We start from the raw sequence: 16,768 nt of genomic DNA on the forward strand, positions 1-16,768 counted from the left end.
AATCTCACAGCAGGCCACCACACATGTATAAATCCAGCTATTTATACAGTTGAGATTATTTTTTATTTATAAAAAATGATGACAATAACATTTGACACTTGTTCAGTCAGGTTTTAGAGGTAGCTTGTCCTAGGTTGTATAATCTAATCTTACACTGAATGAATCTCCACTTTCCAGAAAGATCACACAATCAAAACGTAATATTATACTTTTATGCAGGTTTTTGGCAAACAAGAAGTAAAATAGAAAGTGTTAAGAGGTGAGTCTGTCTATTTTTTTAAAAAAAGAAACTTCCCACCATGAATATTCAGAGCCTGACACTACAATGAAAACCCCAGACTATCAAAAACAAAAATTAAACTCTGGTTCCTGGGTAGTTGTCTATTACAGTTTTAATACATTCAGAATTTAGTTACAAATCAAACTGGAAAGCAAAAATAAGAAGAAGCAATGGGTGTTAATTTTAATCTACCTGGTACAGTGTTTCGGTATGGATTCACAAAACTTGTTATAGCAATAGCAAGCAATAGCATTTAGACTTATATACCACCTCATAGTGCTTTACAGCCCTCTCTAAGCGGTTTACAGAGTTAGCATATTGCCTCCAACAATCTGGGCTCTCCTTTTGCCAACCTCAGAATGATGGAAAGCTGAGTCAACTTTGAGCTGGTGAGGATTGAATTCCTGGCAGTCAGCTGTATTAGCCTGCAATACTGCATTCTAACCACTGTGCTCCTATAACTGAGCAGGCACTAAAAATATTGGGTTTTGTTGACCTTTAGTTTAACATAAAGGTTTCTTTGAACAGTATTCTTATTGTGCAATATATGTGAACTGCATTTGCATTATCACATTTCATATTTTGTTCTAAACTATATATTATTTATTTTATGTATTTCCCATCTACTACCCAACATCTGAAGAAATAGACTACTATTTTGTCATACAAATTTAGTCTCAAATTGCCATTCATCAACAATTGTGCTCTGTATATAACATATACACAGAGTTTTCAAGATATTTTATTTTATATTCAATGAAACTGGCTAAAGATTAATTTAGGAAGTCATGTAATATAAAGCAATCTTCCTTAATCTATTACTTAGCCTCAAATATTGTATTTTCTAGCTTCCTTCAAATATGTAATTGGCCACTGTGGAGACACAAATAAAGACCAGGTACCTATGTAATACAGTAAAAGGCAACTAAACAGGGCACTGGAAATCAAAAACTTGCTTGGCTACCATATTTGTACATAATTAGGTCCTCTTTAGCCTTAGGGGAGTTATGAAGTCATGAAGGAGAATATTGAACAGCTCTTGGAACCATCCATAATCAACTGCTGTTCATATTCATTGAAAATATTTATTTCTAAATATGTGCAGAAAAGATGTTGCAGGCTATTGATTATTCTACACCAGGGGTTCCCAACCGGGGGTGCGAGACAATATTCCAGGGGGTGCCAAAACTTGGGTTTTCAAAATTATAGTGATATGCATAATTCGTGCCATTATTTTGAACTTTTGTAAGGGGTGCGAGAATGTATCAGAAGCATTCTAGGGGTGCGGAGTATAGAAAAGGTTGGGAACTGCTGTTCTACACACACACATACCTTTTTTAAGGAAAGCAGACATAGGTCAGCTGTGTAATACCTGAAATACCAAAAGTACGAGTCCACCTGAACCCCTATCTATGCAATGGGCAATATCCGGACATGGCCATCAACTACAATTTCACCAGATTAAAATTTAAAATTTTATGAAGTTGCAAATGCTGCATTTTATCACATTCTTAAATGTATGCTTATGTATTCCCATGCCAATGGCCTCACTTTGTCCTTCTTGAGCTTGATAATGAAATAGACAAAAAGGTTAAAATCACATTTCTGTTTCCCTCAAAACAAACCCTCTTTTTTGTGCTCGTGTTTATCATTAAGTCGAATTTCTTAGCTAGCTGAAAGATGACAGCTTCAGCTATGTCTATACCCTTCAAAGCCAGCCACTACTGCTTCCATAAATCCCTGTGAAGAGAAAGTATTGATTCAATCAAGGGTCATGCCTAGACATTACAAGAAAGGCTTAAAATCCTTCACTGAATCTGGAGGTTCTGATGTGATTAGTTCAGCTACAGTGATGCTAATCAGACAGAAGGAAAAACATAAAAGAAATTATTAAGAAAACAAGTTTAAATTCCTGATTTTGAGCAGTAGTGCAGTTATGGTTATCTTATCTAGAAAAAAATGCTCTGACAATGGTATTTTTAAAAAGCAAGTGTGAACAGGCTTGTTAAAAAAAAGATGACTAAGGAAAAGCTAAGTAGTTTTTTTCTGTTTGTAGAAAACATGATGAGTGTGATAAGAATAAATAAAGCGGAATAACCTTTAAAAATCACTGATCACTCTTATTACATGCAAGAGAGACAAAAAGAATGACTTCTTCACACATATAATTAACTGCAAAACTCATTTTCACAGGACATTTTTGCCTTCAACAGAAAAAATAATTTTATTGGGACTAGGTCAAGGGATAACCACAGTATTCATATTACACTACCATTTTGTGAGACTGCAACTCTCTATCAGATGCTAAAGATTAACAGCAGGTGATGGTTGATGACATTATGTTATATTAAATCAAGGAATTCAATAGTAAATTCATTTCTCAGCCAACTTCACCTCTCAGAGACTACAAAGTACACCTGTTTGGAATATGATTTCTGATTTCAGCAGTACCTCAGGCAGATGAGATGATGTACCTCTAAATCTGTAAGCAGAAATGTATGCAAATTAACCTTTTGGATATAGGTTTAGTGCAGGGGTGGCAACTGCCGGCCCGCGGGCCAGATGCGTCACGCAGAAACTGCACCCACCCCATTGCCGGCAATAGCAAAACAGTCCCAATACATCATGCAACATCACATGACGTTGCAAGTTTGACATGTCTGGTTTAGTGCAATGAATACAAATGAGTCTTTTAAGAAAGCAGTTTGAAAATGGACCAAAGGAAGGAAGAAGCCAGAATAAAATGAACACCGAGAAGGATTTGAAAAATTTGAAGATGAGACTAATTACCTAAAACTAAAATCACATTTTAAAGAGGAAGCTGAACAGACAGACATCCAAAATCCAAAACCAAATGAAGAGTAGGAGGACAAAGTACTACTTTAAAAAAAAAAGGAATAGCACCTTTATTGCACTAACTACAATTACATCCATATTTCCCCTAACATTATTTTTTCACATAAGCAAATCATTATGGTTTCTTCATGAAAAGTTGCATTGTTGTGAATGTGAATGAATTGTCTGAATAATAGCAAGAGGCAGACAACATCTAAGAAAAAAACCTAGTAACATAAACATTGCCCAGTAAACTAAGAACTCCTTATCATCCATATATCAATTTCCACAAGACAAAATAGATGCTGCCTAGTAATTCAAACCCTTACCCTTACTCTACAGACATCCATCTTCACACACATATGCATGAAATCAGTGGGATGGTGAAACTGGTATGTGACTTGGCATAAGAGTCTATATAATTGCAAAAACAAATCAGGACAGAGCTGATTTTCAGTTCTCATGGACAATACTCTTTAAATCACAAACTACCTTTCAAGTTTGGATACCTCTGATAGTCTTTATCCAAGATGAAAGAAGATTCATGGAACCAATCAAGCAATCAATCATATAAAAATATTAAAGAAAGGATAACGCCACTTTACATTTATTAGTCTTTATTAGTCTCTATGTCAGAGGAATATTTGTTGTCTTTGCTGCTGCTGATGCAATAAATTAGCTGAGTTTAATATAAAGAACAATTATATTCTAAGAAAAACAAACTTTGGTAAATGTTTTATTTATTCTCTGACCTGAATGACTCAGACATGTATAAACTGGAAGGCCCAGCTCTTTTTCACAAGCTCGCCTCTGCTTTTTCCCTTTTTAAACATATTCTCCATTCATCTCACACACACACACACATAACACACACACACACACACACACACACACACACAGTCATTAGCTTTTGCTCCTTCATTTTCACTGAATCAAGCAAGAATGTCTCTTGATTGACTTGAGTTACAGCTGGTAATTAATGTTTTGTACATATTGAAGAAAAACATTTTGAGGAGTTTTTTTCTTTCATAAAAGATCTCAGTGAAGACTACTGTGACCCAGAGTCTGAGAACTGCGAATAGTTTATACGATATTAAGTACATTTATAAGTCAGAATTGAGTGAAGCATCCTAGTGTTATTTCATGATCATATAAAGAAATAATTACATGAGCAGAAAAACAAACTCAGTGGAAATCCAACAGGTGAATGTAGTACAAGAATAAGCATTTTGCTATTTTCAAATGGTGGCTGTAGATCGGAAATCTCTCTTTACTGGCATAAAAATAGAGTACCCAAATGGGGAGCTCATTAATATATTCAACAGATGTCATTCAGTAACAATAAGCACATACTGAGTATCTTCACAAAATCCATAGCTGCATCTCTAACTTGCAAGGAATTCTGAAAGTCAGTTAGGCACTTTGGACACTTCACACATCACAGTAATTAAAAGGGGATACACTTCTGGGTGGCTGAGTATTATCTGTGGATGATGCAAGCACATGGACCTTTCCCATCTACCAGGTACTAAAGCAGGAGGGAGGATCTACCCAGGTTAGCCTCAGTTGCATCATTCATCTGAAGATCATCACCCCTGAGACTAGATTTCAGGAAACATCCCACACACCTCAATAATATGCAGAATATAGGAGGGACAACCAAGGGAAGGTACTTTGGTAAAGCAAAAATTAATTCATTTTTTTAATATTACAATTTCACTATTTTAGGAATTTGTGGATTTTTTCTTTTAATCCAAAATTAATTAGAGAAAACTTTTTCTGAGGAAAGAGTAAGAAGAAAAATATCCAAAGGGGGGGAGAGAAAGAGAGGGAGAGGAAGGGAGGGAGTGAGAGAGAGAGAGAGAGAGAGAGAGAGGTGACAGATTGTTTTCAAAGAACTTTTCTTTGAATTCAGGAAACTAAGCAAAAAAAAATGCCCATTCTATATCTTATGACAAGTTAAAATTTTGACTTTCATATACATCTATAGTTCTTATGGTTCCCATGTACTGACCTCCATGGCTTGGATTTTTTTTCTCCATAGCTTTAATCTGTCCAGACCATTCAAATGTGTCTGCTGTTGGGGGGAGTCTTTTTAGCTTTTATTTTTGTTTTCTTCGCTCCCTCTTCATCCACAAGAGTACTGTATGGACAGCTGCATAGAAACATTTTTTCTTATAGTGCTTGTAATGCATGGCCAACTGGTGTGGAAGCCCCTTAATCACAAAGCAAGGCTAAGAGCTCAGACCTGTGATTATTTTGTATTAAAAGCCATGGTGGCTTTTTTAATTCATATATTCAAAGAACATAATATGTGGGGGGGGTTCATTTTTTAAAACAATAAAAACACTTAAAATTGACAGAAACTTGATGAAAAGTTTTAAAAAGTGCATTTACAATATTTTGAAAAACTCTATATACTTTTTCAATATAATGAGTAACATACTTGTATTATATGGTACAATAAAGTAGTTAAGATATGCAACAGCTACTTTTTATGAGCTACCCAGCAGACTGCATATAGTAGTTACTTGCAACACTAGTACCATATAAAAAGGTAAAGGTAAAGGTTCCCCCGCACATGCGTGCTAGTCGTTTCCGACTCTAGGGGCCGGTGCTCATCTCCGTTTCAAAGCCGAAGAGCCAGTGCTTGTCCGAGGACATCTCCGTGGTCATGTGGCCGGCATGACTAGACGCCAAAGGCGCACGGAACGCTGTTACCTTCCCACCGTAGTGGTCCCTATTTTTCTACTTGCATTTTTACGTGCTTTTGAACTGCTAGGTTGGCAGAAGCTGGGACGAGTAACAGGCGCTCACTCTGTTACGCGGCACTCGGGATTCGACCCGCCAAACTGCCGACCTTCTGATCGACAAGCTCAGCGTCATCACATCAAAATTATCCCTCCTGTTAGGTGAATAAAAACATATATGATAACTTTATTGTCACTTTGAATGTACACCAATCGGCATACATCAAAATGAAATTCCGTTGCATACAGCTCTCAAAGGGTCACCACCTCCGATATATACTCCTTGTTCGGGGCCCGCTCAAATTTCACATTGTCCATTTTAGTCTCTAGGGAGTGAACGATGGCAAACAGGACAGATGGAAATGGGGCTCCATGTGGATTAGCCCTCAAATTCGCTTGTATTCTGACAACCTCGCCTTCTTTCCTTTTTCTGATCCTGACTCTTCCACCCTTTCCTTAAAGAGGCCTTGCTTCTTTTCGCCCCTGGAGCACACTGCTGCCGCCGCCACCAACTCCTCCAAAAGCCTCTCTCTCTTCCTCTGGGCCTGCCGACAGCCTCATCCAGTTCCTTCGCTCCATAAAATAGTTGCCTTAGGCATCTGTTCATTAGCTATTTAGTTATCAATGTATATTAATATTTATTAGTAAATAAACATTTGTTCTGCCAAATGTAGGGAAAAATAGCTATGAGATTTTCTCTTTGTAAGCCAAAATAGTTGTCTTTGGTTATTAAAACACTTTGAATGCAGCAGCTGAACCTTTTGCTACACACTTAAGAAGTAAAAATGCTGCTAACATAAACTGAATGATATGATGTTTTCTCATACAATGCCAAACCCAATATGTTAGCAGTCCTTGGTAATTCTCTGACCCATCCATAACACTGAAATCACATGACATATGTAATTTCATTACCTCCAAAGGACTGGTGTATTTTTTTCATTCTAAAATGCTGATCAATGACCGTACTATATTTATTCAATGTCACTGTTTATAATTATGAAAATTTATTTATTTTGTATTCCTGAAAACAGCCATCTTTAAGAATGATGCAGAAGACAGCTGATAGACAAAGCAATATCCTTCTTTGAAAAACTGAATATCCTCTTGGTTTTTTTAATACATTCAAAATAGGATACTCCAAACTCTTAGATAACACAAATGACTCTTCAGGAAGAGGAAAGAGGAAAAACATGTATCTGACAAAACTCCTAATGATGTGGGCTTGTGTTTTTTAAAGACATGCATTGTCTTGCAATAATGCATGCCTCCAAATTATTGGCCAAAACATATTTGGAATTTGGTTTTAACAGGAGGAAGAGATTACCCATGAACAGGAGATGCAAAGCCTTGCAGCCTTCCACCACATCAACATGCAACAGAGCATCCGTATGAGACACAAAACCTGTCTGTCAGTTTGTGAACACCATACTCCTGTTCCCTGCAGCAAGGAATATTTCATAAACTAATCACAGCAAAACAAGATATGTATTCTCGTACTACAGAACTGTTTTGAAAAGGATGCAGTATATCTGCAGCCAAAGTAATGTATACTGAACTCATAATCTGGGAATGCTGCCTTTAGGAAAATCACATAATCTCGTCATTGCACTGAGGGACAGCTGTTGGTTAAGCAATCTTTCCTTTATGGGTTTTATAAAAGCTTTTATTTTATTATAAATAAATGATTTGAGGAATTTCCCAATGAACAACAATAACAAATAAATGTATCTTCATCTGAAGAATTACTTTCTTCTGCATGCAAATATTTGTTGAGTTTAGAATAGAATACTGCATGTATGCCCCACACACTTGTGCCTACATATTATTTTAAATATTTTATCAGAAACCCTAAACCTCTGATGAGTGCTATTATAGAATGAATACTGATAGCAAAGTTGTGCTTGCAAGAAAATAATGACATAGTCTACTAATCATCTTTGTTGCTTTTTACATTATGGAAGAACTGCATTCAGTGAAGCCTCCTGGGATGTTCATACATGCAGTAAGAGATGGGTAACAGTAAGTGATTTATGAAAAATCAATTCCTATAATAACCAAGGAGTTCAGAAAATTTCAAAGGGAGAGAGAAAAGAAAGGGAGAATCAAGAGTTAGTGTTTCCATTTGATTTATTAGAAGTCTTTAAAGGCATCAGAAAAGGAACACATAATCTGCCAAATCATAAAACCATGAAAAACCTGCATGCTGAAATTAAAAAGTTGCGAAAAGTTAGTTCCCTAGCATCACTACCTCAGTTTGATTTAGGTTTATGGTGAATGAAATTGGCTGGGTTCTACTGGCTTATTACTATATAACCCACTTACTGTAATAATCAGGTGTCTGCTTCCTCTTTTCAACCCACCCTACCCCCCAAAGAGAAAGCTGTTTCACCTCTTCATTCCCTCCTTTCTGTTTCAGCATTTAATGGTATAAAAACAATACCCCCATGAGTTTGCAATCTTTGCAGCACGAGGCAGAATTAAGTTATTTTCAAATGAGACTTGAAATAGGCTAAAATAATAAAACCTCCTTTCAGAGTTGACTCTGCTTTTTTTCTTCCCATCCTCCTGTCTTCCCTTCCCCGCCCCCACCATTTCTGGCATTTCTAGTGTTAATAGGTAGTGCATTATCTGGCTGTGATTACAGCAACAGTCCTCTAGTTTCCTTTCCAGTTATATTACATGGAAAAATGAAAGATAGATAGATAGATAGATAGATAGATAGATAGATAGATAGATAGATAGATAGATAGATAGATAGATAGATAGATGAGTCCTGCTTATCCTTGCTGCTCATGTGGAAAAGGAATGAAATGCAGCCTTTTTCTTTCTACCTCTTTCTTCTACCCCTCCCCTTCTTTCAGCTTCATGGGTGTGGCATAGTTCAAACCTCTCTTTCTCTTAAGAATTAATGTGTTGAAACCAAAAACATATTAAGCAAGATAAGAATAATTTCAACTACAAGTGAGAAACGCTGATTCCCATTTCAATCATTCATTCTGTTCACTATTGAGCATCCACGCACTTATCTCCTGCATACATACATGCATACAGGAGATGCTGCTTCATGGAGAAGCATATCTAGTCAATTCAGTATCTCCAGACACAGAATGTGGTATCAGCTTCAGGAGTACATGATTACAATTGTCCAACTCCACATTCCTATTTGCCATCTGCAGTGCCTCTCAACATTGTAAGAATGTGTTTTGAAAATCATAAGGGGTATATTAGAAATCAGGCTAATGCCACTGTAAGGTCAATAGGTTTTGTCATTTCAATATAACCTAGAGAAATTGGTTGGGGCAGATGAAATGTATCATAAAACCCAAAAATATTATAGAATTAATTTTATTTATATCTTAAATTTATCTTTATAGGATACAATGTATCTGACAAACACATGGGTATGGACAAATGCAGATATGCACCCGATACAATTAACATACAATTTCTGTTATTTGCATTTTGCATACAAATCCATGGAGGGATTCCCTAGGTAGCAGGGAGACCTCCCTATGATTTAGAAACACCCACTTCCTATCCTAGTAATTTGATATCCACTCTTATTTAGCTTTCCTTTTCTGAATGGCTGTAGAGAAAAGGGAGACAAGGGTCAAACAGGGAAAGGCTCTGCCCTTTTTCAGATGAGAATTTTATGGAATGGTTGAAAACTTTTTGTGCATTTTTTTTGGGTGAGTGTAATTGGCTTGTGCGTATACAAAATGCAGTATGGCTCAAAGGCTAAGACTGGGGATACATGTGTAGGTGGGTGTGTCAAAGTAGAAGTTGCACTTCTATGTGCTGTTATAAATATGTGTACCAGAGTATACATTTCTGGGTGTGTCTCTTTGTGTCTGCAAAACTACATTGATTTATATATTGATGAGTATGTTTAGATCTATACCATTTCCAACTGTATTCTTGCATTTATGAAAATACGTCACATAAAGGATGTATGAAGAGGTTTGCCTTTTGATTATGCTTGTATTTTTGTGATTTAGCAGCTTCTTTGCCACAGATTCATATATCTATTTAAAAAATCATGAAAAAATAGGATTTCTAAGGCAAGAAATGGATTTTTCACACCTCTTTTGTAGCTCGGTTTTGAAAAGATGATTGACATGGTGTTTACAGCCTATCATTTCCAAACCTTGAAAGGATTCTACCTTATTTGAACAGTTACTAAGCTTCACCATTCACTGTTTTTAATTTGTCTTTCTGTCTGCCTTCTACCTCCTTCTTCCTTGTTTTCACCCCATGATCTTCTGGCTAATCCATGTTTTATTTCCATATTATTTCAGGTTTTACTAAGTGCAATACCAACAGAAGTCCCAAACATGTAAAGGGAAGTTCGTCTCACCAGCCCCACCCTAGTGGTTTGCCAGACTACCTTTCCAACAATATGCTGCTTTGAAAATACATTTTACATTTTTGAATCAAATATATCTGCAGTGATTACTTCAAGCAAGATTTTTATAGGATCATATTATTTTTCCTTATTGTTAGAATACTGCATTAGGCAATATCAGTTTCTAAAAGAGTACGTTTTCTTTCACTGAAAAAGTGCATTTCTCTTTAAGAAACATATACTAAAGCCTTTTTACAGGTACAAATATCAAAAGGCCAAAAATCCTTTATGATTTCAATAAATCCACGTGGATAAATCCATATTATTCCACCTAAAGCAGGATTTTGAGTACATTGATGATTCTAAGGAGATAAAGTTTGGCATAATAAGTATATTGACAGAAGAACAGAAGACAGGGTATTTTTGCCCATTTTTATTCTGGATCATCCTTATTTAATGGCCAGGTGCAAGATGCCTTCCCAATATCTTCACAATCCACCTCTCCTACCATTAAAATAAATTACCTTGGACCAATAAATATCAGAGAAATTAGGTTTCCATCAAGTTAATTCTATTCCATCTTTCCTATCCCATCAGAGCTTAGACCTAACAGAGGCGTGGTCCTCTATCTCTTTACCAGATTGTGCACATCCTACATCAAATTTCTCCTAGCAACTAATTTATTTTCAGCTTAGAAAAATACTATCGCATTTAGGAGAAAAAGAAAATAAGATAATAAATGGTAACTCTCTTCTCGTTTACATTACCTTACAATGGAAGATGGGGAAACACCCATGATTCAAAAATCTCTATACAGCATGCCCGTTAGTATCTAGCAAAGCCAACATTAACATATAAAACCTTTCTGATGTTTTTGGAAAGATTTATATCATATCTTCAGGAGAATGGACAGAATTGGAATTACTACCCTCCCTCCTTCAGTTCAAGCCAAAATTAACTCTCTCCTCCACATCCTCCAAATCCAAGACAGACGTTTCTAAGAAATGCCATCTTCATCCCCCACTTTCCCCTCTCTCAGGTGTTGGTTCAGGGGGAGGGGGGTTCCCCTTGTTTTTCCCCAATTCTGATCATTACACAGCCTTCCCACCATCCACCTTCTGACTCCACAGGCAAAACATACACGCGTACACACACACCCGTTGCATTCATGGAAGGGGTGTGTGATCTGAGCCTTCGGTGCAAAGATGCTTAAAGAATTGCAAAGGAAAGAGCCTCTTAGAAGCAGTTGCCTCTCCCGCCAAGTGTATGTGTATCTGTCTGTCTGTGTCTACACGCACAGACACACATTCAACACATACAGAAACATTTAGTCAACAGCCTACGAATTCCCCGACAGATATATATATATATAAAAATCTCCAGCTCTACCTGTTTTGTTCTTCTCATACAGCACAGCATGATTGTATTGTCCCCTTCTTCCTTGTGGTTCCTTCTTTCTCTCTCTCCTTTTTCCTCCTCTCTCTTTCACTCTCTCTTATCTCTCCCCCACCCTCTCCACTCCCTCCCCTCTCTCTCTTTCTCTCTCCCCTCCTTCTTCCTTACACACACACACACATACACACTCACGGACGCACACTCAAACACACACACACATTCACACACTCAAACACGCACGCACTCACGCAGACACCGGGGCAGTTAGCAGTAACTATAAGGTCCACCGCTATTGCTCATCACACATGCTGTTGCCCGCGCCTGCTCGCTCGCTCGCTTTCCCTTTTCCCAGAATTGTTGGCTGGCGGCTCTCAGTGACTAGCCCTTCTCCCCACCCCCACCTCCCACCCCCACTATCAAGGCAACCACCCCTTTCAGTCCTTCGCCAGCCTCATGAATGTTTAAACATATCCAATCTGGATCCAATTACCCAGCGACTTTCCCACTGTTCAGAGATTGCTAGGAAAAAGGGGAGAGGAAGGGAAGTCCATTGCAGATTGTTCGGAGGGGTGTGGCAAGATATGGTGGTCGAAAGGCAGCTGCATTTCTTTGTGCGTCTTTAAAAAAAAACAATAAATAACTATTCACACATGATTATGTAGAAGAAGAACAAACAGGGGCACTAGACTCCAGCAGAGGTTTTTGTGTGTGCGTATAAATGTCCCTCTCCAAGGAAGTACTGGCATTTCAGCATGTTATAAGCACATGGTTTTGCATGGGCAGAATATAGTTGACAAAACCACAAATGTCCCAATATCCCTCAAACGTATGTGCTTCTCATTTGTTACTTCTCTCAGTACATTTTCTAAGCTCATCCATTATGCAGCACTAGAAAAAAAATCCATGTGATGTCATTCTTTAAGTATACAAATCTATAGGCACACACTAGGAAGTCCATTCAATAGGACTTAAAAAACTTGCTTGCAAACTGCACTATGGAGTTGTAATCCTTTTATACCCTGAGAACAATCCCCACTCAACACATTGACAGGTGTATGGCAGCAGATGCATGAAATCAGACAAATGGGGAGCAGACTGTATCTTGACCAGCCAGATAGTCAACTAAAGAAATCCAGAACTACTGTATTCCAAGCAGATATGCTTAACACCTCTCAATTCTGTATCAAGTTCTCCCATTCATCTTTTGTCCAAACCAGTGGTCCCATTTGCTATATGCATTGCTTTTACCATTCTATTATAAAATCTCTGAATGTTCTACTAAAAACCAACCTTAAAGAGAACAAGTCTCAACTATAATGATGATGATGATGATGATGATGATGATGATGATGTAATAATAATAATAATAATAATAATAATAATAATAATAATAATAATAATAATGTTGGAAGGGACCTTGGAGGTCATCTAATCCAAACCCCTGCTCAGGCAGGAAACCCTATACATTTCAGGCAAATGGCTGTCCAGTCTCCTCTTAAAAACTTCCATTGTTGGAGCATTCACCACTTCTGGAGGCAGGTTGTTCCACTGGTTAATTGTTCTAACTGTCAGGAAGGAGCCCAAATTTGTGTTGTTAAGTGAGACATTTGTTAAGTGAGTTTTGCCTCATTTTACAACCTTTCTTGCCACAGTTGTTAAGTGAATCTGGTTTCCCTATTGATTTTACTTATCAAAATGTTGTTAAAGGTGATCACATGACCTTGGGACACTGCAACATTCATAAGTTGCCAAGCATCTGAATTTTGATCACATGATCATGGGCCATCAGTATGAAAAACATGGGCCATCAGTATGAAAAACAGTCATAAGTCATTTTTTTCAGTGCCATTGTAACTTTGAACAGTTACTAAAGGAACTGTTGTAAGTCAAGGACTACCTGTATTCCCTAGTCTGTGTGGATTTAAAGAAGTATGGATTAGTCCATGTCTCATCTGTATCACTAATAAACATATTCAGTCATTAGCCATCCATCATATATTTGCTTCCTGGTGTAAATTAAAAACAATGGGGAAAACATTTGTTTTTGTATTCAACTTTTCCTAATGTAAAAGTGTAAAACTTCCTTATATGAAAAACTTCCTATTATGAAATTAATCATTAACGTTTCCTTAATATATACACTTTGTAATACAATTTTTAGAAAAGTTAATTCAAAATGGTCTCCATAAATTACAGTATATGCCCATTATATGCCCAACAATATGAATATTGTTTTGATCATTTTATTTTGCTTGGAGAAAAAACCTGAGGTTCTTACAGCACTGCTACATGGCAGTCCTTCAGTTTTTTGAAAGAGTACTATTATATCCACCAGTTTTCTATTGTCAACTTTTCAAAAGTCTGATTTTCATGGCCAAAATTTCATTATCCTATTTTAACCCTTGAAAATGAAACTAATGAAGTGGTAATTATTGACCTTTTAGAATCAACTACCAACAGTAAAGGAACCAGCAGTCAAAAATATGCTTTAGATAACACCCATAAGGTAGCAATAAAGATGTTGGGAAAGATATCTAGATTGTCTTGTAGATATCTACAAGACAGAATTGTGCAGAGTATAGTTTTCCCTATGACACTCTGTGGAAGCCAAATCTGGATCTTGAAAAGCAGAATAGAAAGATCATTGATGCTTTGGACTTTACCAGAATTCAAGATGGTAGCTGCAACTGTGATCAAAGTTTTCCCAATCTACACATGACATCTTTAAATAACAAACGGAGGTTTGATCATTCTTATGGATACCATCTAATTGTTTTTTATAATACTCTACAGACACCCCTAAAATATGGTTTTGGAAAAGACCTCTGGAAATACTAAGAAAATAAACAAATGGATCATGGAACAAATAATTCTACAGTTCTCACTCAAGATCCAAATAACCAGGGTCAATTTATCATATTTCAGATATGTTATGTAGAGACCCAGCTCTCTTAAGAAGTCTATAATGCTGGGAAAGGTAGAAAGAAAGAAAAAGATGACCAGCAGTGACATGGGTAGACTCAAATATATGTAAGCAATGGGTTAGCCATTGGAAGACCTGAAGGGCACATGAAGACAAATCATGTTTATCTATGTGGTTATTAAGAGTTTATTCTGCTATGATGGTATACAATCAATTATCCCATTTAATGATATGTCTAAAACTGAAAGTGATATTATAGATTATTTTTTGCAACTGCATCACAATATCTCAGTTCAACATGTGATTGTATAAGATCCTGAAATCCTTTTCATTTTTTCTATTGTCAAGTCCAACAATCCCATCTCTATCTTGTCTGCAAACAGTATAACCTATTTTCAAAATGCTCTTTACTTGCTATCTAAATTATTGTTAAAAAGTAAATGTATTTGTTGAGCTTTTAATATAAGAAACAAGAATTTACTACCAAAATAAATGCTTTGCATGGTTGTGTTTTCTCTTACTTTTACAAACATAATTAGAATATTCAATTTCATGGGCTTTCTGAGAAACTGATGCATGATGACTAATTCTACAAATGTGAAAAATTATGTAAGCCAGGAAATCTGTGGATCAGATCCATTTTAAAGTTACTGAAATGAAAGTTCAATAAAATCAATTGTTCCCCTGCCCCCTCATACAGTTCTCCCTTGCCAATAATACATCAGCCAGTACAAAGATCATTCAGATGAAAGCAGCCTTCCTTAGCCAAATGAAGTCCAGAGTTGTACTTCTATTCCCATTATCGTGGCTGGGGATGACAGTTAAAGTTCCACAGTGTAGGATTCCTATTGAAGAAAACTGGATAAAATAATTAACACTCTTGCAAGCTTATGACACAGTTAAAGCCTAAAACATGTAGTCTATTGAGTTCAATTAAAATTAAATTAATTAGAAAACACATTTAACTCTATTCTGTTTACCATACTATTTTCAGCCCCAGAAATGCCAGCCATCATAGTGTATTATAGCTCCTTCTGAAATTGTGCTTGATCAGCAGTGAAAATGCTATGGCTGTAGAGCTTCATGTGCTTCCCAAGTTTCCTCTTGAAAGCCCTGGAAATTCTTTCATCTCTGAAGGTTTCATTTCCTTACATTTTGAAGTAATAAAGCCATGAAGTGTAACATAATCTATCAAAAAGCAAGGGAGGGAAAAGTATAAAAGAGGCAAAGGAGAGAAAAAGTATAAAGGAGGCAACAGAACACCTCCACCAACAGGTAATAAGGTGATTTTGTCTTCAGTCATTCCATCTATTGTCTTCATTTTAAAAAGTAGTGCAGATCTTGACCACCCAAAATTTGACCACTGCTGCATTTCATGAAAGGATATGAACTATTTTACCATATTTTTTCCAAGTAGTAATAATTGGATGAAATATAAGCCCAGCAAAAAAATTAAAAACTAAATAAATTAAATTATTGAATGTAATATGCTTTAACATTTATGTCTATTAATTAAAAGATCTCTTCAGCTTCACAATTTCTTTTCATTCAAGCCGTTATTTTATACGTTGGCAAAATCTTCTCCTTTAATCTTGATAATAAGCATATATCTCTTCCATTCCATAATAGTTTTGTTCCATAGCATTATGTAACAAAGAAGAAATCCCTTGTGCCATTCAATCTATTCCTAGTTCTGAACAATTCACTGTTTTAACTGTTCATCCTTTTTGCTAAATTGTTGGTTTCCCTCTTGAAAAAATGTCATGGGATTCCAGTTGAGGAAAACTCTTTCTGAGGAAATGAAATTGGTGTTGATTTACCTTCTTTTTTAGTATCAGATCAACACTTTTTATCAGAAATCTTGGCTTACTTTATGTTAGGAGAGATGTGCTATCTTTTATTTCTTTAATGAATTGTTTCACTATATTAGAAGTTTTGTTCAATGTTGTATACATCTTTAGCTTTATGAGAGCTGAACCAAAAGGTATTTAAAGTTTATTTGATTCCATGCCATTTAATTGAATAATTAAGTGCCTAGAAATATTAGAAGTTAGTAGAAACTTCAGAAGCTCTATACAAAGATCAATGGCACAATGGAAGACACAGTTGCTAATCAATGGTGATAGAGTCGGAGAGTTTAATCTTTCAAGGAGACTCACTATCACCCTGTTATTACACTGATTCCTCTGTTAACTATACTGAAGAAGTCAGGCCAAGGTTACCTAACATCAAAAACT

The 16,768-nt window shown here is 36.3% G+C and overlaps 1 protein-coding gene across 1 annotated transcript in view; it reads right to left on the reverse strand.

Annotated features, from left to right (window-relative positions):
- GAP43 (growth associated protein 43) overlaps positions 1-11,632 on the reverse strand; it is a gene marked incomplete at its 5' end in the record, with an annotated part of 74,394 nt that extends 62,762 nt beyond the window's left edge. The window contains one exon of the mRNA XM_081326615.1: positions 11,603-11,632. Coding sequence (XP_081182741.1) covers positions 11,603-11,632 — 30 coding nt within the window. The remainder of the gene's footprint in view (positions 1-11,602) is intronic.
- Positions 11,633-16,768: the final 5,136 nt, after the last annotated feature.

Source organism: Vipera berus (genome assembly GCF_964194415.1).
Source record: "Vipera berus genome assembly, chromosome: 4".
NCBI classification, from domain to species: domain Eukaryota; kingdom Metazoa; phylum Chordata; class Lepidosauria; order Squamata; family Viperidae; genus Vipera; species Vipera berus.